The sequence below is a fragment of the Zeus faber genome (assembly GCF_960531495.2).
Source record: "Zeus faber genome assembly, chromosome: 9".
NCBI classification, from domain to species: domain Eukaryota; kingdom Metazoa; phylum Chordata; class Actinopteri; order Zeiformes; family Zeidae; genus Zeus; species Zeus faber.
In genome coordinates, this window is record NC_137197.1 from 26830960 (window position 1) to 26853668 (window position 22709).

The 22709-nt window shown below is 45.9% G+C and overlaps 1 protein-coding gene across 1 annotated transcript in view; it reads right to left on the reverse strand.

The window, feature by feature from the left end:
• The window catches only part of pik3cb (phosphatidylinositol-4,5-bisphosphate 3-kinase, catalytic subunit beta), a 49351-nt gene that overhangs the window by 1858 nt on the left and 24784 nt on the right, over positions 1–22709 (reverse strand). The window contains exons 5-23 of the mRNA XM_080006456.1: positions 20409–20629; positions 16409–16588; positions 13961–14128; positions 10246–10335; positions 9375–9629; positions 9095–9191; positions 8693–8823; positions 7872–7922; positions 6944–7132; positions 5892–6013; positions 5435–5578; positions 5168–5267; positions 4119–4315; positions 3722–3831; positions 3499–3577; positions 1870–2037; positions 1647–1776; positions 1414–1559; positions 595–727 (exon numbers count right to left, since the gene is read on the reverse strand). Of these exons, the coding sequence (XP_079862582.1) occupies positions 595–727; positions 1414–1559; positions 1647–1776; positions 1870–2037; positions 3499–3577; positions 3722–3831; positions 4119–4315; positions 5168–5267; positions 5435–5578; positions 5892–6013; positions 6944–7132; positions 7872–7922; positions 8693–8823; positions 9095–9191; positions 9375–9629; positions 10246–10335; positions 13961–14128; positions 16409–16588; positions 20409–20629 (2711 nt within the window). The remainder of the gene's footprint in view (positions 1–594; positions 728–1413; positions 1560–1646; positions 1777–1869; positions 2038–3498; positions 3578–3721; positions 3832–4118; positions 4316–5167; positions 5268–5434; positions 5579–5891; positions 6014–6943; positions 7133–7871; positions 7923–8692; positions 8824–9094; positions 9192–9374; positions 9630–10245; positions 10336–13960; positions 14129–16408; positions 16589–20408; positions 20630–22709) is intronic.

Here is a 22709-nt window from a genome sequence, read left to right on the forward strand (position 1 = left end):
TACAATTCATATGACCGTGTATGTATTAAGTTTGATATAATTTGCAGCCAGACGGTCATTATCACAAAATAACCCCCCCCCCCCCCAACAGTGTGACCCTGAAGGGGGTTATTTTGTGACAACGACCGGCAGGCTGCAAATTATCTCACTTATTACACAGCTACTTATTTAATAAAATAATATATTGAGACAGAATACTAATTTTGAATCATTATTTTAACTACTATGCCTAGTTTAGGAGCTTCGGCTAAGAAAAATAATTCCGTAACAACGTAGGAAACTATTCGCACTACAAAATAGGCCTACATCTGACTAAACTAATAACTGCTGTCAATGTGAAATTGGACACACCTACATTCATCTCAAGTCTCCCATGGTAGTTTCTGTGTAGCATCACAGGATGCCACCACTCGCTAGTGTCGGCATTGAACATGAATCCAGAGAAGCGGTCGCCTAACCGTCATTAATCAGAGATAACTGAGCGCTTATTGCTGCGGCTGACCAGTCAGAGTCAAGTGTTCCACAGAGCCGTGTAATAACATGTTCATAAGGACTAATATACCAGTATATATGCACTATATTTTGGTGCGATACCTTCAGGTACTGAATGTCTTTGACGGAGGTGAGCTCAGGCAGTCCAGCGGTCAGCATGAGTGCAAACAGGGTGATGAAGAGGTTCCCGTTCTTCCTCAGGATTAGATAGGCGTCCTCGCAGTACTGACGGAAACTGGAGGGGGTAAATAAAAATAAACGCGTGGAAAAATCGGGACTCCCGTGAATAAATATTTACGGTAGATTTCTTTAGTTGCGAGTACCGCGAGCTGAATGTTATGACATTTTGATTACTTGGCGGTATTGGCCCCTTCTTGGTTTGTATAACATTTTGGCTTCAAATAAAACGTGATTCAAAATATCATATGCATGTGAGTACAGTATGTTTGTTCATGTGTGTATATAATCACGCACGCACGCACGCACGCACGCACGCACGCACGCACGCACGCACGCACACACACACACACACACACACACACACACACACACACACACACACACACACACACACACACACACACACACACACACACACACACACACACGTGATACTGTGTTAATCAGAAAAATATTTGTAAAGTCACCTAAGAATGGAAATGTATTAAATCGGGAGGTCTCGGACAATTTGAATCTCTAATTAAGTCTTTAATTAAAGCCATTTACTGCTTCCCAATTTCGATCAAATAGTGTATTTGCTAGAGATAAGTGCTTTTTACAGTCTTTTAGCTTCATACCATTCATATCCTCTATTGTAGTTTAATGTTAAGGTTTGTTTATGTTGAGGTTTGTTTTATGGTATATTTGTCTATATAATCACACTGCACTGACACTGAAACACTGAAATAATGATGAACAAACCTGCCAAACTTTTCTGTGTTGCCCGTCTTTCCCTGCTGGATGACGTGGATGAAGTCGTGCGTGAGGATGAAGGGCACGCGCTCCCTCTTGATGCCGAACTTGGACTTGAAGTTGCCCAGGATGTGGCCAAAATCTATGTGGAAGAGCTGATGGACGGACACAAAAGCCTCATGAGCGCACAGAACCAGACGGAGCGTTTTTCTAAATACTCCGTAACACGCCGCCGCTCTGACCTGGCCGGTGCTGCGGACCATGATGTTGTCGCTGTGGCGGTCTCCGATCCCCAGGACGTAGGTGGCTACACAGTAGCCTGCGCACGACAGGGTGAACTCTTCGATGGCTCGATCCAGGGCATCGCTAGGACTACAAACAACATGCAAAATGGAGATGAATTATTGCAACTATATTAATGAGATCCGTGAAGAGGAGGGGCTGGTGGGCCAAGTGAGGTCTTACCCAGAGTTTTTCTCCTTGAGCCAGTTGAGCAGAGCGTCCTTGTTGAAGGCCGCGGCCGCCGCCACGTTGCTACTGGTCAGCTGGATGTTAGCGATGGTGTCGGCCGACGAAACGACCTCAATCAACCCGGCCCGGTCGCCCGTTGCTAAGCAACCATAAGGCACAATCCTGCACGGCACGTAGAAAAGGAGGTCAAGAGATTTAAGGCCCATTTCGGCTGCTCTTGGAGTTGATTGATCGCTCACATTCAACAGCTGTTGGCAGTATCCCGGAGAGCTCTGGGAAAATCGATGTATTGGTTACTGATGCAGTACGGTCTCGTACACGTTAATCACACGACATCATAGTCACACGATAATTGGCTTTTGCTGTTTTTACTTCTTCACTATAAATCTATCATCAAGAAATCAATGGTAGAGAGGCTCATTAAAAAATAAACACAACACTAGCGAAAGAATGTCAATACATGGGAACCATTATTAAAAAGGGTTTTCACTCAATGGAAAAGGGAAAATGTACATGGGAGTCCTCCTTGACCACACGTGTGTGTGTCGTGGGGGGGGGTTCTAATGATTTCCATAAAGGATTTTGGCATTAATGTCCACGAAGACGTCTGATGTCACTTTTGAGAAATATAACTTTTCAGCTGAAATGGGAGCCACCATTGTATTGGAATAACTTCTATGCAGGCACTTTCCATCCTAACTGACTTAAAATGAGATGAGTAAACATACAACGAGCCCTTTAAAAAAGGTGAGGCTGGGTTTCTCTCCGTGGCCACTCGAGGGCAGTGTGGGTTTATTTTGCCATGTACATATTCTTCTGGTCTAACACAGGGGCTTTGAATGGAATTGAATGGCAACTTCACACAGGTCTGGTATGAGGAAGAATAAAGGCATCGGCATCTCGATGCAGACAAAATGCCTTCGAAACCTACGACGACATCCATTTGTCCGAAGCGGGGTTTTTCGTGAATGAGAAGCACGCGTACGGACAGCTGCTGTCAAGTTACAATGGAGTCACAGCGCCGTTTTTGGGCAATTGCGGGGCAGAAAGGCACGCGCACGCACACGCACACACACACACACACACACACACACACACACACACACACACACACACACACACACACAGGATCATCATGGTTCTGTTGTGGACATTTCCATTTTTGTTGTCCTCACCCCGACCCACTCTTTGAACCTTTGTCTCTCTAAACCCCAGCCCGCCCTTCAGCTCAACTGTCAAAACAAGCCCCGTCCACCACTCAGCTCCAGATGTTGTGGTGTTCAGGGGAGGGGGCAGAGAGAATGCGAGAGGGAGATTTAATAAGGGTGCAAGTGTGGATCTGATTATGGTGTAAAGCAGAGTGTGTGTGTGTGTGTGTGGTATAGGTGTCTAGGGTGTTTAGGGGTTAGAGGTTAAACTAGCAGGGGGTAATTTAGTGCCGACCCCCCCCCCCCCCCCTTCTGTACCCCACCGCAGTGCTTCCCCTTCCCTGCAGAGCGCAGGAACAAATAAACCCCACACAGTCCATCTGAAGCCATGTGCACACACAGACCCATACACATATGGCAGCACGCGCACACACACACACACACACGCACACACGCACCCGCACACACATCTCACCTGAGGTCTAGATTAGCCTCCTTCCATAGGAGATCCATTAACCTCAAAATCTGGAGCGTCAACATATCCTGTCTCAAGTCTGTGACATGAGGGGGAAGCCAAGAGAGAGAACAAGGAGTTAAGGTATGAAAACTCCACATTTCTGAACGTGTCGATTAAACATTTTCAAAGCGAATAAAAAGGCTGTCGACTCCCCCATCCCCTTCCCGCCTTTCGTCCCTACCGTCTCCATTCTTGAAGATGATGCCCAGGGTTTCCCCGCGCAGCAGCTTGTTGTTGTAAACAATCCATAGAGGCTTCATCTTGGAGTCCATGTAGCGGCACTTCTCCACACTGTCATACGCCGGAGAGGGAGAATTGTTGATAAATGTTAAAATTCCCCTGAGAGTCTTCCACCTCTCCATTAGCCTTTGACTGATAACCTCCAGCCACAAAGCTACAGTACCAACTGCCTAATGTTGAGCTGAAGCCCTGAAAAAAACCCTTTCAATTGGTCTAATGACCACCACTTAAACACGTCTGACAAGAGTCTTTCTCGGATGACTGAAATCTGAACACTAACATGGTCTCTACTGTAGACAGAGAGAAAAAAAAAAATAGCCATTCTTCCTCTTCCTTACTTGATGCCAGAGAGCTGGACACTAGGGTTGAGAGGGGAGTTGAGGTCCGACAGGGTCTCCGAGTAGCCGCTCTGCCTGAGACAGGTCATCATGGCCTCCTTGGTCAACATAGCCTCCTTGGTCTTACTGCGAGCAGTCTTGATGGTGCCTAGCTTGATGAGCTCGTTGACGGACTTGAGCTTGCTCAGAGCTTCCACCTGGCAGAAGGAACAAACAAACAGGACTTTAAGACATAAATCGGCTAATTGTTGATCCTAAATTATAAAGGTCAAAGCTAATATTAAGATTGTAGTTTATAAAGGGGGGAAAATGACACAGGAGGGATAAATATGTAACCCAAAGCTACAGTGACTTTGTTTTCTGGTCAAAACGGCATACTTATGAATACAGAACATGTTATTGCATATGTGTACTAAGAGCAGTTATATAATAGCAAATACAATATCACCCATATGCAACATCATACCAGGCACATCCTATAATTGGGTAAACCAGTAAATATGACGCACGGTGCGATCATTTAGTTTACGCTCCATTTCAGTGATTGGTAGATTAAAGGACTCTGCCCTCTCGTTGCCATTATTGACAGCTAAGCTCATTGTCATGTCAGCATTGCCGTCATCTCCCGCAGAGTGAGTGTGTGTGTGTGTGTGTGTGTGTGTGTGTGTGTGTGTGTGTGTGTGTGTGTGTGTGTGTGTGTTCAAAAAACAGGAAGCAGCGGGATGATAGACAGTGCTGAAAAGGAAATGGGGGGAAGTGCCCAGAGGAGTGAATGTCCTCCAATGTCCGACATTTTGCTGGGGTTAGGGGTAAGGGCTAGAAGGTCAGGCTCTTGTCACTGTGACAGACTAAAAATAATTCATGTCAGGGCTGACAATAGACTGCTGCTATTGTGGTCCTGCAGGGATGGAAATAGCACCATAAGGGACAGGGGCATTAACAGCTGAATGGATGAATGCATCTGGGAGATTGTATGTCACAGAAAGAAGTGTGATAGACATGTTGTTTGAGTTTGTGTGTGTGTGTGTGTATGTGTGTGTGTGACATACCTGTTTTTTAAGGACCTCAATATGAGGGATACTGCCTCGACAGTAGGCTTCGAGGATCAGGGAGAACTGGACAGAAACCGCCGGCATGTGGATCTCTGACCTGTAGGGGGCAGCAGAGGCGAGAAAGTGAGAACACTGGCCTTCAAGAAAGAGAAACAAAACAGAAATGACAGGCTCCTGTTGGTGAAGTCCTTGACACATTCTCTGATGTAAACGTGAGCAAACAGCATAACTTTCGTTTTGTTTCTTTGCCACACACTCACACACCGAAGGTGCCAAAACAGGAAGTGTCCTATCTTGCGGTTGCGCTGGGCGCGGTCCAAGAGGAAACGGGTGAGGGCGCAGTCGTAGTAAGGCTCGTAGCGCAACACCTGCACCAGCTGCAACAAGTACTGGGAGAGCTCTTCATCACTGGGGGAGCGCCGGAAAAGTTCCACAGACAAAGAGAAAAGCATGAGCACGTGTTCTTCCCATTTTGAGTGACTAACTCTACTGTGTAGCATTGAAGCTTTTGGAAAGGTAACAACAATGGGACAGCTTTGTGCTGCATTCATCCCCTTAGCTCATGTGGGGCTCCCTTGTAGTCAGACGGCAGCAGAATATGATTTGGAAAGAATGGCGTAAGGAGAGGTTAAGATGTATAGGTGATAGCGAAATGAATAAGGTGAATAAAGAACAACATAGAAGACAACGTGTGTGTTTGTGTGTATATATATATATTAACCTCATATCCTGCAGGCAGCGAACAGCGTACTCCCTGACGTACTGGTCGGGGTAGTTGAAGTCCAGCAGCTCCAGAGCATCTCTTGGACTCAGTTTGGGCCAAATCTGAAGCAGCGCCTGGAGCTGGAGGCAGACGCAGAGAGAAAGACACCGATGAGGGCGCTACAGGTTCTTCAGGAGTCAATAGCAAAGACGTGGAATTCAGCACCCTTCAGAATGGCTGAATTTCTGACTTGAGGTCACACTGCGCTGACCGCTCCAACTTGTAATGACCTTCACTCCCTTCTACCCTCCCCCTGAAATAATGCCGAGATTTATGCTCCTTGCTTTTGTTGACAAAGACTGTGATGTTTGACTACTAATGACAATTGTACTGAGCCTAAGTCGCTTTGGACCAAAGCGTCTGCTAAATGTCAAAGGGGCAATTTCGCAGACACCGGTTAGGCCTAATCTGAGGCTCAATCACACTTTTAATCTGGACTAACTGAAATGGCCTTTTTCAGTCATGGTTTAGAATAGTCTCAGACTCAGAAAAAATCTGATTTCCAGAAGAAAGATAAAACTAGATCAAAGTGAAGGCTTAAATTAAACCTAGCTAAAGGCAGTTTATTCTTTGGATTATTGGATGTGGGCCTCCAGGTCGACCTTTGCAATATTGACTATTTCAATGATGATGAGAGACCAGCACCAAGACCAGACAGGAGCTGACTAGTCCTTAATGACCTTAGGCTAGGACTTCCTAGTCTAGAACTAACTCATCTTAAATTAATCAAAGACTTTAAAATATTGGATCTCACCAAGCATCTGTAAAACAGGGAGAAGTGATGACTATATTATTGTAGTTTTATAGTAGAAAGATATACATAGCGAGATAATGGTTGCGGAGTGGTGACCGAGAGCGACACACGCGCGCGCACACACACACACACACACACACACACACACACACACACACACACACACACACACACACACACACACACACACACACACACACACACACACACACACACACTCTTTCATCCCATCTCAAAGTACGGGTCTACAGCTAACCTGGGACATGTCCTCGTGTTTGCTCCATTTGACAGAGAGAAGCAGCTTGGGTAGTGACTGGGGGAAGTTCTCGTGGCAGTCATGGCGTAGTGTCCAAATCAGGTCTTTCTCGTTCTCACACAGCTGGGAGAGAGGGTCGCGCTCCATGATCTCCTTCAGCTCAATGTGGAACTTCTTACCGCCGCGTCCCTGAGAGAGAGAGGACAGAAAGATGGCGTGGCTGAAAGGAGAACGGTGATTGAAGGACGAGGATAAATTGATGGAAGAAAAGACGGATGACTGCCAGGAAGAGAGCCCACAAGATGGTAGCATTGTACAAGAGCCATTCCAACTGTGCCCTCAGCTTAACGCACCGTAAAAAAAACCTTACAAAAACAAAAGATGAGGAATGACCGTGACCTTTACTGGAGCACAATAGGCCTCATACAAAGTTCTAGGAGGTGATTACATCTACATTCAGACAATGTACTTGGACTACTTGCACCAAAGGACAAGCAGAGATACACACTCTCACACACACTTGGCTCATGTTCTGGCATGCCCCGGGAAAGCATCAGACTTGCATAACAGGCTGCTACCCACTCCACAATAGCTTTTTAGTGAGGGGGGTGGGGGGATCAGATGAGAAAACGTATGGGTGTAATATGATCACAGACACTGGGTTTGTGGGGGATCAACATATATTCTTCAGTCATAACTGTCGAATGATGACTGCAATGTGCTTCCTAGGAAGCTTACAAAAGCTGTCCAAAAAAAAAAAAAACCTATTCTGAGGAAATTGAGCCTGTGAAGTGTGAGGGATGAGAGGAATGCATTTGTGAGTGCATGCATGTGTTGGAGGGGGCTGCTTATGTCCGCTCTCCTTCTCGCAGCAGATCGCGTCTTTTTCGGACATGTGGGAAAGTGCATGTGCGTTTTGCCCACTCACCATGGATGCGCAGTCGTTGGCTTTGGCGATCTCCGCAGCCTTTTCCAGGATCTGCGGGGAGACAAAGTGAGGAACATGCATCACTGAGGGTGCGGGCGTATTATGCTGGCAGACGGGGTTCATTCTGGCATTACAAAACTCAATTGAAGGACTTTACTCCTTGAATCAAAAACATTTTCAATGTGATCTTTATTAATTAAAATATTATATAAACTTAGTTTCATTGTCTATTGTTTTTATTAGTATATCTTATGTAGATATCTATTATTTGTCTCATTGTCATCTACTATTTTAAGTGTCTATTTCCAACTACGCTGGATTTAATGTACATTTCCCTGGCATCTTCTGTGCTGTTAAAGCGATTCTGGAACATTTATATTACATTACGTATTAGAATAACAAAACCAGGGGGTAATGTTACAGGTTTTCAATTACCGCATTGTTTTCAAGGACTTTTCAAGCACTTCCACACACTGGCTATTTTCAAGGTATGCCACGACTTTCTGAGGACAAAATTGAAGCACTTCAAGCACCTCAAGGGACATTATTAAAAACCCTGTTTCACCTGCAGCCAATCTTTAAAAGAGACAGCCACAGTCCAGACAATGAGTGATAAATAACAACTGTACAGAGTTATTCTCGGCGGCCATTGTGTACCTATGAAATGTATTCATACTGTACATGTTTAGACAGGTGGCCATCAGCAGGCACTAAGCTGTGTGTGTGTATGTGTTCGTTTGTGTGTGTGTGTGTGTGTGTGTGTGTGTGTGTGTGTGTGTGTGTGTGTGTGTGTGTGTGTGTGTGTGTGTGTACGTACTGACCTTGTCGAAGGGGGGAAAGATGATGGAGTGCATTGAGTACTCTGGGAAGTGAACGTGCAGGGCCGTAGCGTTCTCAGTGTAGGGGTTTGTTTGGATGGTTCCTATGGGGTTCAGCATCTCTTCAAGCTCATCTGGGCCACACACAAACACACATGGCAGGCACACAGTAGAAATTGTTTTATTCCAAGAAGAAGTCCTCTCAACAACATATAGTATGAGCAAGCTGGATTTTTCAGTTCCTTCACAGGAGGAGCAACAGGTCAGCAGCAGTTCAGCAAAAGACTTGGTTGAGATGGTTGATGGTTACAATGTATAAATGACTGGAGATTGTGTGTGTGTGTGTGTGTGTGTGTGTGTGTGTGTGTGTGTGTGTGTGTGTGTGTGTGTGTGTGTCTTACATACCAGGAAATGAGGACCAGCTGTGCAGGATGATATCTCCAGTCTTTAGCTGGCCTTTGTAGTCAAACACCATGGTGTTCACCCAGGCTATAGGGTAGTGCTGGTACAAAAAGTGTGGGGGCAGAGGCGGGGGACAAGGAGAGATAAAGTAGAAAAAATAAGGACAAGCCAAGTCACTGACATTGGGATCAGGGTTTATTCTGGCATTCCAAAAATAAATTCAAGGACTTTTTAGATGGGTGAATGTGGAACTAGCGGATACCAAAGTGTCCCCGTCGCTCACCACTTTTCCAGCCTTGCGGATGGTCTGGTACTTGTTGAGGTGGGTGTTTTTGGTGGACTTCTGCTTCTTGACCTTGTCCATGACGGCGTAGACAGCGAAGCAGAGGCGAGTCATGCGTGGCAGGTCGCAGACGGAGATGTCGAACTCCAGCGTTCCGTCGCTCCAGGCGTGCTCGGAGCGGCCGCTGCTCTCGCTGCTCACCGCCGGCTTGCAGAGCAGCTCTGTGCCGTGAAATAGCCCCGCCCGCACCTGGACCTGAGGGCCGAGGGGACAGTGAGGGCCTGGTTCAACTCTAAAGCCTTCTTCACACAGTCCATAATTTTATCCGATAGTCAGATACTCCCCCCTGGTGACCATTGGATGAACTGCGTCTAGGTTTTGCATCACAAAATACAACGAGAAGTTTGAACAGCTGGACATTTACCATGTTTCTGAATGGGAGTTACAATATAAATTTCCTTCACATAGTGCAAGTGTGAGGCAGGCTGTCTTCAAAACAGATTACTTGTATATTATGTAGCGGACTAACTAGGCTGTCTTTGTATAGCTCACCTCAGAAAGGCAAAAGCGAAAATACCCCAAAGTGGTTTTACAGCACCAAAGGCTGGAAATGTTTCTTTGCCAACTAAATGCTCAATAGTCTACTACTAGGCTACTGTACCCACTACTACTTAGTGAAAAGTACATAGGATTAGTGTACGGGTGATTGATTTGGAACACCCCGTAAAGCTACCTAAACCCGACAAGCAGCAAAACCCCTTAGCACTGATGGAGCTGTGTAGGTTTGTGTGTATTTTAGAAAACTATGGTCGAAAAAAAAAATAAACGTGGTGCCATTTCATGGATGTGAGCAAAGCTGGTGAGACTTTACCTTGGCAGTTTCCTCTGCATTCACCTTGCTGCCTGTTAGGAGGACTATCTTAAACTGGCTAGACACGTCCCACACACACGTCTGTACTTGCTGCGGAGAGAGGGCGGTGGAGAGAGAGAGAGAGAGAGAAAGTACGATTTTGTAATGGTTGAGCGGGAGGCTGCCTTATTTACTGTAAGAACAACGCAACAAACTGTTTAGAAATACTAGAATCTAGAATAGAATAACAATTCAGTCTGTTATTCACTGTGATCATGTGTGCGACACACACACACACACACACACACACACGCACACGCACGCACACAGTCAGACAGGTCATTCCGATGTCCAACACAGATTTGCGAGGGTCAGCAGTCGGCAGGCAGGACAAACACCATCACATGATCGGGCCTTGCCTGCAGCCGACCAACATGACTAACTAGCACACTTCCTGCTACTCACTGCCTTTCAGTGTGCGTGTGTGAGTGTGTGTGTGGTGACAATGGGCTAGTGAGTACATGGCTAATGTTCACTTTCATGTGAAAATGTTGCAGTGATGTCGCCCCTCTTCTTGGTGTTTGTACTGTATTCTGTTGCATGTTGGCATGTGTCAGCGTCATGTGCCTCCACGGACTCTAACACCACAAGAACGGTCTGTCAATAAATGGTTTCAAAAGAGCAAAATAAGATTCCATTCCTTTCGAAGACGGCCGTTGCTGTCTGACCAGGGTTAGTGCATCTTGAGAATCGTACAATTTTTTTGCCCGCAAATATTTTTCCAATTCCTCTACTTATTTATTTATCCACTTTCTTCCTTTAATAAATAACATTTTCAAAATAACTAAGTGATTGACACCACTGCTATATTACAAGCTTTTCAAAACAGCGCCTTGCCGGGGGGATATGATCACAACGGCGGCGGCCAACTAAGTCCGCAGGAGGACTCGCTATTGAGTGCCAACTCCATTCTGACCTATAGACGGAGACGCAAATCAAAGAGCGACGCCCCTGGTGGAGGGAGCGGTGTCTGCGGCTCTGAGGACCTGGCGGAAATGTGAGGGCAAAGTCGAAAAAGACTGCACAGACTGCAGACTCTTATCCTCCTAAGACCCAAAGGGGGAGGAGAAAATGAAGAGCGATCAATCGTGGTCAATTTGAATCCCGCTTTTTTGTTCTTTATTTTGTACACATTTTGCAGAGACAAGTGCTAGAAGCAGTGTTGACGTCGATGACAAAAACTTTAATCCCACCTCCTAGAGGGGTTGGAATGGAGGTTTCGTTAAACCATTTAACACAAAAACCAAATCCCATTTCGGAGTCAGCGGCCGCGCCCGCGGGCATAGCTGGTGCCTGCCCTGCATGAACCTGGATGCCAAAGTGTGACTGCCGGTTGGTTTGCCATCCACTCCATTATGACAGGATGACATTGCAGCCAGGTATACCTTGAGGGCTGGACCAGATGACCAGTTTTCACTGGTGGGGGGCAGGATGGAAGACTTCCCTCACTGCCTCAGTCAGGAGGTCCGGCCGAAGTGGGAGCACCCACGGCGTACCCACAATGAGGGACCTCAGGTCCGCGAACCAAGTCTGTTTCGACCACCAAGGTGCCACCAGAACCAGTTCCACCCTGTCCCTCACCTTGTCCAGCACCTGCTGCAACAGTGGGAGGCGAGGGAATGCATACAAACGAGAGCCTAGGGCCAGCGGTGAGCCATGGCACCGTGACCCAACGGAGGGTCGTTGTTCAGAATGGAGTACCTTAGAGGACAACGAGTCTTGTGTCGTGAAGCGAACAGCTTCACCTTGGCTCAGCCCAATCAATGCCAGATCATGTCCTTGACCAGCAAATATATGCACCAATCTGAAGCTTGCGGCAGGTCCCTTGATATATAATAAGTCTGCTCCCAGGTTCTGCCTGCCCTGAATGTGATATGCCGACAGGGAACAGAGGTGGGATTGGGCCCACAGCAAAATCCTTGATGCAACCTGATGCATGGCTAGGGAGTGGACACCCCCCTGACGAGTCACAGGGTCCTTAAATGCATGAAGCATTTCAATGCCACGGACACCTTTTGGTGCTGCTCAAACTTGTGGGTCATGAGTCCACAATGGGCCCGAAAAAAAGGCCCAACACCTTGACCGGAGCATCCAGGAACCTGGTGTTCTCCTTCTAAGATATGTGAGACAGGTTCAGCCACAGGCGGCGGTACATAACCATGGTTAACCCCATCACACAACATGCAACATGTGCTGCTCCTTTGGCCATCGTGAGGCAGAAGTCGGTGGCTTTGCGCAGTTCCATGTAGGTCTTGGGGGTCGCACTCCTCTCCAGGTTCTGTAAGAGGCTGGCCTGGTAGGCCTTCAGTAGGCAGATGTTGTTGAGCAGTGCTGCAGCCTGCCCCGCGACCTTGTAGGACTTCGCGGCCAGATTAGCGGTCTGCCTACACACCTGGGACAGCAGCTGAGACTTTTCCGAGGTGAGGGAGGAGCACAGGTGGGCAGCTACGGATTCCACCAGGGGGGCATCGCCAAGTGTCCCAACTGGGGTTTGGTGTCCAGGGTCGACCACTGGCTGAACCCCTGGATGGGGGAGCACTTCTTCTGATGAGCCCCCCACGACAACCTTACCTTCTTGAAATCCTCCAGCACCGGGAGTGGACCCAGGTGCAGATCCTTAGCCTCCGTAAAATACGCCCCGGACTGGAGGGAGCTGCATGTTCAAGGACAGCCCATGGGATCCCCAGCTTCGCCACAGCTCGCTCCAGGAGGCGCAGCAGCTCCTGGTGGAAAGTCCCCTGGGATGGTTTGTGAGTCGCACCTTGTGCCTCCTCACGTGGCTCTTCTACTTCCCCCTCCACCTCCACTTCGGAGCCCACCGGATCACGCAACTCGTGATGCGCGGCCATCTCCTCCTGATCCCCCTGGCATAGGTGCTAAGGGAGATCAAGAGAGGCCGGGGAGCACGGCCTTGAAACAAAGCCCCAGGAGGCAGAACCAATTCCCCCTCTTAGCTCTTCACCAAGACGCTAGTATGCCTGTTGGCAGTACGGGGGCGACTGGGCTTGGGACCATAGATGTCAGGCCCGATTGGCGGATGACCTCCAGCGGCAACTCAAGCAGTCGACGCAGAAAAACAAGTCCGACTGCGCCACCGCTGCGTGTGCATGGCCGAGACAGCGGACGCAACGGGCGAGAACCCCCGCATGTCATGTGCGAGTCACAGCCGGAACATGTCTTCAAGTCCGCAGCATCATAATAATTCCTTAATTTCCGAAAAGAGAGCTTGCTTCCAACAGTGGAGAGCTAAATAAGCAAAGAGGACGGATGACAGGCGGTGGCTCAGTATATATATACGGGGGATGGGCCATATGATGGCTGTCCGAGTGGCCCAATCACAGCCTGTCAAGGCCAAGTTGAGACTTGGATGGTTTAAAGGGACTTTCAGCTTTATACAGAGGAGCTGTCTGAAGACAGCTTAAGGCATAGTAAGAACTCAAGCTCAAAATGAAGTAAAACCGTTAATGGTCACATTCACATAGTGTTTGCTTAAAACAAAGGTAAAAAGTTGCTTATTTTAATAAACCATGAATGATAACACAAGCACTGACAGCCAAGAGACATGCAGGGTGACACACACACACACACACAGAGACAGAGAGAGAGAGAGAGAGAGAGAGAGAGAGAGAGAGAGAGAGAGAGAGAGAGAGAGAGAGAGAGAGAGAGAGAGACTGACCGTAGGAGCCCTCTTCTTCGGAGGGAGGGGTAGAGGAGGGTTGGAAGACTTGCGGGTGACCACGGCACCAATGGCAGAGATCTCCTTTTCAAACATGGCCTCGACGGTGCAGGTGAGGACCAGGGTGAGGTGGGGAGACTCCTTCGCTTGCACGCACTCCCGGATATACTGCGGTGAGGGACGGTACAGTGGTGGCCGATTGGTCACAAATACAGACAGAAATAGGCGCTGGTGCACATGTTCCACAATCACAAAAATGACCTTCACTTCAGGTCAGGGCTCCTCGTGGTTATATTCAGACTACGGAATGGAACCGCAGTAGGAAGATAAAGGATTATATTGATTTAGCTCCCATCCCTAGCTTGAGCATGGCTTTGTTTTGCTTCCCATAACACAAGCACAAGAAATTGTGAGAATGCATTAGAACAATGTGCCATTTTAAATACAGATCTGCATAGATGGGAAAGTCCAGTGTCTACTGATGAGATGACAAGCATTTTTAATTGCTTTACCCTTTAGTGGGGGTGTTAAATATGCATACGACCCACAGAATGTCTTTTTTTTTTTCTTTTTTTTTTTATAAAACCAAATTTCATTCAAAGCTAGTAATTATCTATCCTGGAGCAATAATACCGGATGCTTGAATTACAATAAGATCATGCTTCAGATATGCAGCTAGTACACACATGCAGTGGAGAGAGGTCGAGGGGGGAACGGAAAAGCAACCCCCTGTCACTGCTTGCTTTCTGACTCAACAAGACAAATAGAGAGCCGGTGTTCTGCAACAACAAAGTGCATTTAAGATAGAATAGTAAGGAGGGCTCCTCAAACATTATGTCCACACCAGAGAAACAGATGTACATGGGGTGTTTGAGCTGAGAAACTTGGCGGCTGACGACCTGGATTAATCGCACTAACGTTACGCATTTAAACACTTCAATGATCGCCATAACCTCATGACTGCCTATTGAGTATTACGTATTAATGTGGAAGTAAATGAGTGCTTGTGTGCAACCGTTTTTCCTTAGTTTTCCACCACAAGGATAACCACGACTTACCGCCTCTTACATGGGAAAGGACCATCATGATCAGTTGGTTTGGTCTGATTGCACCATTGTTCTTTATGCATTACTGACCCCCTTTTCTCCTTTCTACACACATCCCTAAAAACTCTTTTAGCCTTGAGCCGGGCAGTTAAGGACGATTCATTTCAATCCATAAGTAAACAAAGAGGACTTCACAAGGGCAGACCTGATGTGAAAGACGTCTTGGTCTTGTATAACAAGCCTTTCATGCCTTGGACCGCTGAGGTCACATGGACGCCATTTATTGCATTCTAGGACTTCTTATGGAGTTTGAGAGACCGAGTTCTGCAGTGCGAAGATACAAGTGTACCCTGTTGTATTCACTTTGAGCCATTATTACCCAGTGGGTGACCCTATTGAGTGTAACGTTGAATTGATGACATAACTTTGGGGGCTGAGTTGGGGCTCGGTTTGCATTCAACCCCTCAGGCTCTTACTGTGAATACATTTTCTTTAGAAACTGCTGTAAAAGCCCAACACCATGATTGTCATATACTGTTTTCACACCAAGATTAGCGGATTGACGTGTTTTTTTTTTAGACCCGGGTCAACCTGCTAAAAATAGGTGATTGACACCGTTCCCATTGCCAGGAGTAATGTCATTTTTTTCTGGTGCGTCACGTTCGATGTCACAAACACGTCGGAAAAGGGCCGCGTCATGGTTCGAGTATGATTGGGAACAAAACAGTAGAGGAGACAGCAATTTAAACAAACAACGACATAAAACTGGAAAACTTGAAAAAAAAAAAAAAAAGTATTTTGAGCCGTTCACAAGAATCGGATCGTTCAAGAATGACCCAACACTGCACTAGAAGCAGCATGGATACTCCATGCGGCCGGTCCTTTGGTGGCGGGGAGTGGGGCTCGGCTTGGGGTGATGCTGGAGTGACTTGGAGCCTGGCGGGGAGCGTGGGGGGTTCTCTGCTGTGGTCCCCACACTCACAACATTTCACAGTCCCCCATGCAGAAAAAAGTCAATAACTTCTGAGATATATATATATATATATATATATATATATATATATATATATATATATATATATATATGTGAAATGATTGAATGATACACAGATATTCCTCTATTTAGGCGCCAGCGTCTGGAATTTCATCTCACATCGCATAGAGGTAAAGGGGCAAAAATTTGCGGGTCGAGCCGGGTGTCCTGTTCACATCAGAGCCAATCAGAGGTGGAGCCGATTAAAACCTGTGTCTATTGCAGGGTCATTTGGCCCGGGACTGAAACCCAGGTTTTTCCTTTCCCTCTGGTGACAAATGCCGGATGTTAGCGGGTGTTAGCGGGTGTTACCGGGTTGGGATAGGGGTAATAGTCACAGAGTCCTTGTCCACTGCAGGCTACACCAACCTTGTATTGAATGAGGGGGTGGTCCCCACAGAGGAACTCCAGACGTTGGCTGACCCTTAGCACGTAGGGCCCTCGTCGCGCCTCCTCTTCGGACCCGTGGGTGGTCAGCCACTTCCTGAGCGCCTGATCCATCAGCTCAGTGGGCGTGCAGGATGGAAGCACCTTCAGACTGGCCGAGTCCTGCTCAGAGGCAGACAGAGAAACAGCAGACGGAGACAGAGTACAAAGGGAGAACAATTTATTGATTAAAGTGTCAGTCGGTGTCAGTCGGCTGAACAAAAATAACATCTGCCGCTGTGACGCTGTCCCTGCATTCTGAGCGAGCTCATATCCTGCTCAGAAGATAAGCAATATGTGAAAGAGGAATATGTGGAATAACATGAATACACACGCTTGGCCATTTGCTGCTGCCGAAAACGTGTTCTGAAAAGGCTTGTTTAAAGAACTCAATAGGAGTCATTCATGAAAGCTTTTTGCTTTAATAACAGAGGCATGTGTGCAAAAAGATGGAGAAAAAAAAGAGCCAATAAGTACATGCACCTAGTGACCCGTTAGAGGGTATTCCCTCTCCGTGACAGAAGGCATTTCTGATGCTTGATGCCTGAGGCACCTTTCTAGCTTAAACAACAATTTTTTAATATTGTGAGTGAAAGGGAAGGGGAGATAGCAGTTTCTTCACAGTTCCTTCTGGGGCACCGAACACAAACACAAAAACAGGAAACATGGCGGCATTTACCAACACAACTCCAGAGACTGTCTATCAACCAGTTGATCTAAAAGCACAACAGACATTTCTACATCCGCAGGATACGCCCGTTCCTCATGTGAGAGGCGACATATCCAGAATTTAGCAGCCATCTAGTGTTTAACCAAGCAAGCAAGCAAGCAAGCAAGCAAGCAAGCAAGCAACCAACCATCGACCCCCTCCTTTCATTACTTGGCTTTGGCTCCAATCACTCGTCAGGTTACAGACTCCACACATCCACCCTCGCAGGATGCCTCACTTCTCCAAGTCGTTCATCCCAGTAGTGACCATGTGTGAGTAGGGGTGGGAATCTTACAATTTTAATTAGATTCTTTGGGTCATGATTAGATTTAAAATTTCTCAATTCGATCATTTTCCCATTTGAAATAAGAAGAACATATTACACACACAATCAAAGGAGACTTGTGCTCCTTTTGGGAGAAACAGGTGCCCAGAAAGCAAAAGGAATTATCAGTCAATCTGACCATGTTCTTTCCAGTGAATTCACTATAATGCCCTCAGGCCGGCGCTATAAAGTGCCCCTTAGAAGAACAAAACCTTACGCTAAGTCCTTGATTCCTTCTGCCATTGAGCTACTTAAAGCTGATAGTAGTCATTTCAGATCAAGATCAAGAGGTTTATTCGTCACATACATATCGAACTTTCATACATATATGCAGTGAAATGTCAATGCAACGCACCCAGTGATTATGCACAATATGTTCTAAAACGTAATGCAGTAAGTCGAATACTATAGAATAAAATAGATATTAAATGATTGCTACATTCTTTTAAACTGGGTTATTATATGAACCATAAGAAATGTTTTATTTTATTTACTGCTGCTCATTATCGACCCATGTATGTTGATCTGTTGTCTTTGACATACAACTACTGTACCTTCCCTGTGAGTATGGAGTTGTATGGACTGTGTGAGCTGCAAATAAATTGCCCTTCTTGGGATCAATAAAGTTGTTTAAATCTGCCATTTTTAACCTTGAATAAATTGGATTTACTTATAATTTGCCTTTAATTATGGAAATAACAAGAACTTCAAGTATATCAAAATATACTTATCAGTAGATCACCTCTTCGCAGGTTTTTAGAGCATGAACCCTCTCAACACATACTGCAGATGCAACAGTTGAGTGTGTCTTGGTACTGAGCATGAAATGAACATGTGACCGGCAGTTTAGTCCTCTGCAAAAATTTGAAAACAGCAATGCGGCCCTGGTACAAATGGCAACATTTAAAAAAATAATAATAATAATGAAAATACTGTTGCACAGATAAAGCTGGTAGCATAATTTTCCATTTTTGCATTGTCTGTTGCAGTATTCTCAGAAATGATGGGCGGCAGTAGAGAGACTACCGCGTGAAGCAGGAAGTAGTAAACCAAGAAAAGCGTGAAGCAGCAAACATGGCTGCAGACAGGGCATTGGAGCTTGTTTATGCCAAGGAGGAATTGCTGTTCAAGGGTTGTTAAACCGACAAAAGCGCCGAAAAGGAGCTGGTCGGTCCGCCCCATTCCACGCAGAGACAGGAGAAGAGGGTTGAAGTTATGTCCTGCTCAGCATTTTATTACAGAGGAACTTACTGAACTGTGGAACAGAGTCACAATGTGGAATTACTCTCCCTCATTGCAAGATCCTCTAAAAATAAACTGTAAACTGAACTTTACAATGACCCTGTTAATTGACAATAAAATCACCAAACCTGAATGAACTGTTTGTGTATGCTATTTTGTCACTGCGTCACATAGTAATTGGTAAACTTTGAATTTGCACATTTGACTTGTGCTGCGGATCAATGTTTTCCAACATATCGGAAATAAAACCGCAAAATGTTGATCACCCATCGCTTCCAATGCATTACTTCCAGGGAACGCCCCTTGCGCAAAGTCACAAACGCAAACCAACAATTTATAGTTCTTAGGAGAACATAAAACCACACTATCACACTTTTTTTGGAATCTGAACTTCTATTGTGAATATTAGAAGACAGAATCACCATTCTCAATTTTTTCCTGCACCCCTTTATGTGATAGTGATGTGTAGGATCACCCGTTTGAGTCTTTTGAGATTAAACTCTGAAGAGCGGGGTCCACATTTCTATTCATTGTTTAATTCTGGCCCTGGTGGTTCAACGAGACCAAGTCTATACACGTCAACCCTCCATCTCATTTCTCTACAGGGGAGAAGGCACTCGGTGAATGTAGAATCTCTTTAGACCACAGCTGTGTGTATAGTACCTGCTAGGTTATTTTGAACGGCCTTGCCATGCGGGAATATTATGAGATAAAATTTGAATCATTCCCACCATTACATGCCTGTCTGACACTCGACTACTGCATCAGGTTTGAAATTGCAGCGAGGGACAAGATTAGCAGACCATGGCTTCGTAGCAGACAAAAGCATATCTCGTAAATGCTACAGAGAACTGAGATAACGGCCTGAGCGGGGTAACCACACAACTGTGTCCCCATACACTTCCTGTCATTAATCTGGGTTATTGTGGCTGACCTCCCAAAAAAGACTTCCTGCCAATGTCCACCTGAGGACAGTGGAACAGATGGTATGTTCGTGCCCACGCACGTGAATCTGAGGTTGATTGAAGCTGATATATAAAGACTGGCTGGGACAAAACCATCTGTTTTAATATTCAATCACATTTTTGTATCAGAAATGTGAGAGAGAGACAGAGAGAGAGAGAGAGATTCATTTTAATCAGAGGGCTTTACTCCCTTGAGCTGTGGGTGTGTGTGTGTGGGTGTGTGTGTGTGTGTGTGTGTGTGTGTGTCAGAAAGGATGGCATAATTTCACTGATGGTGGTGACCCACTTAACATTGTCACATGGCTAGCTAGTTGGGCCCCAGTCACGTGACAGCCTCCATCAGAGTTACCAACTTTGGGCAGAGAAAGTGGCAAGGTTACTTGTGTTTACACTGGTGTGATACACAAACATAGTGGAAGGCCAAAGTTGTTTGTTTGGCGTCCAAGGGCGTTTGCTGTACTTCACGCCAACGTTGTTCCCAAAGTGCGTTGGAGGGGTTGTGTATCATGAAGTGTAATTTCTTAAACTACATCTTTCATCAATTTCAGGAATCTAGCCAAGTTGACGGTTGTGCTTTAAAAAGGGTTAATTTAAAAGACACAGTAGAATCAACATCCACTGACAAACCAACTACTTTCCCATGCGGGGCCGATAGGGGGCAATTAAGCCACCAGCTCGTCACCCGGGAAGCTGCTAGCTCACCTGAGACTGGTCAAAGTGGATGATGATTTTGAGGTCGGCTGGCCGGTCGCTTAGGCCGTCGGTGATGGCCATTCCCTCCAGGTGCGGGGAGAAACAGGCCTGCAGCCACTCTGTCCACGTCATGGTCTGGAAGCACTGCATCCTGTCCTCGCTGATGCGCAGCATCTTGGAACGGAAGTCCTTCACCTCCTGGTCCTGCAGTGCATCCAGCTCATGGAGACCTGGGAAGGAGGGTCGAGGGGTCAGAAAGCACCCATAGATGAATTAACCATCATGACCCCTTTATGAAAGGGCTGCCGGATGCACCGACTGTATTTAAGCAATGACATGAAGGGACCAGTAACAAATATGTAAACACTTAAAAAAAGCTTACTGCTTAAATTTCACTTAAACTTTTGTAACATATTATATTGAATAATATTATATAATATTGTGTATATATAATGTTAAATATTGTCATACAGTAATGGACATTTTTGTTATCTATGGGAAGTGAAAATGTGTCGCCATATGAGGTCTTAAATATTCGAGGGAGCTTTATTTGAAAAATGTATTTCATATTTATATAGTCCTATATGGACTATATGGTCATTCATGAATAGCCGTATACTTCAATATAAGGAAATGAGGTTGACGTAGCTAACATGGGATTTCAAATTCATGAGCAGAAATTGTGATATACATATAGAGTTCAGAGTTCATTCTGTCATTACAAAATGAAAGGGCTTTGTAAGTACTTTTTTTAAGCACCCCCCCCCCCGCCCCCCCATTTTCAAGGACCTTTCAAGCACTTCATCAGAAAGGGGGGTAATTTTCATGGTATTCCAATAGTTACATTTCTGAGGACAAAATTCAAGCACTCCAAGCAATTGGCGGACCTGGTAAGAACCCTGATATCTTTATATTGTGTAGATATATTATATATATTGCCTTGGAAAAGGAAAGAAAATTGGTGATGACATGTCATTTTATCTCATATAACTGAGGTTTCCCACAATAATAAAAACCTTTAGAGGCTCTTGAGTAGAGTGAATGAGAAGCAAACAGGCAGGAGAGTTGGAAAAACCCCTCAGCCTCAATATAAAATGTCAAAAAGCACCCGAGCGATACTTGAAGCCAGATGGAAGCAACTGGTGCTAAATATCTGTTAAGGACTCCCAATGGCAGTCCCTGCGGAGTGGAACCAGAACCCTGTTGTACAGACACAAACACCCACTGACCGGGGATTGAAACGCTGCGAGGCCGACGCACGTCCCTGCTCAGCTGAAATTACATTTTTCGTCTCCAGTGGAAGCACTGCACAATACTCTCTTCAAAAATGAACACAACATGTTGACATTTAAAGACTAAGCATTCGTTTGATGCGCAGCACTCAAAGGGGAGCTCTGCGCCGCCTTAAATGGGTTGTGTATGCATGAGTGTCGGTCGGTGTGTGAGTATGTGCATATGTGTGTGTGTGTGTTTGTGTTTGTGTTTGAGTGAGAGTGTGGCCAGCAGGGGTTCCATTTTAAGCAGCGCTTTGCTCTGACAGAAGACTTAAAAAAACAATGAATCTGGTCAGCCCAAAAGGGAGCCAGGAGGCTGAAGATCAATATCATCTGAGTTTCCTTCGATTAGGGTCAGAGCCGAATCCCACTCCGCTTTCTGATCTCTCTTTGGAGCTTCTCTTTGGCCATAAAAAAAAAATTAAATAATTAAAATAATCTTGTTGTGTGAGTAAAGACAAGTAGACTTGTGTGAGTGGCGCGAATAGACCAATCTTTGCACTGTATGAAATGATGTGTAAACTAAGACATATGGTCATCAACCCCTCCATCAGATTTTTTGGTGACTAATCTGAATCCCAAAATAAATGCATGCTCAAGGTCTGCACACGCATTATGGACGGTGTGTGATTATAGTGCACAAAAGGAAATGGGTTAACAATTTCAAAAGACCTGACATTCCCACTAGAGGGTCTCTGGGGGGGGTGGGGGGGGGTTCCACTGTGGCTCCTATTCCTAATCTGCGAAAGAGATAAGGCTGAGTACTGGAAGGCACGTTCGGAGCCTGTCCAGTCCCTTCCCATGCTGCGCCTTGTATTGGCCCGCTGTGGTTGAGGAGCCATATCAGCTAATGCAATGGAGGCTTGAGTGTTGCGGTGTGTGCGGTGATGTATTGTCTCACTTATCGACTCTAGTGCTTCTATGTATCTGGATGCTCAAACTGGGAGGGCGGGATCCACTGATCACTACGGGTGATCAGATTTTTTGTGTCGGTGATTTATTCTACAATGTAAAAACAAACTATATATATATATAT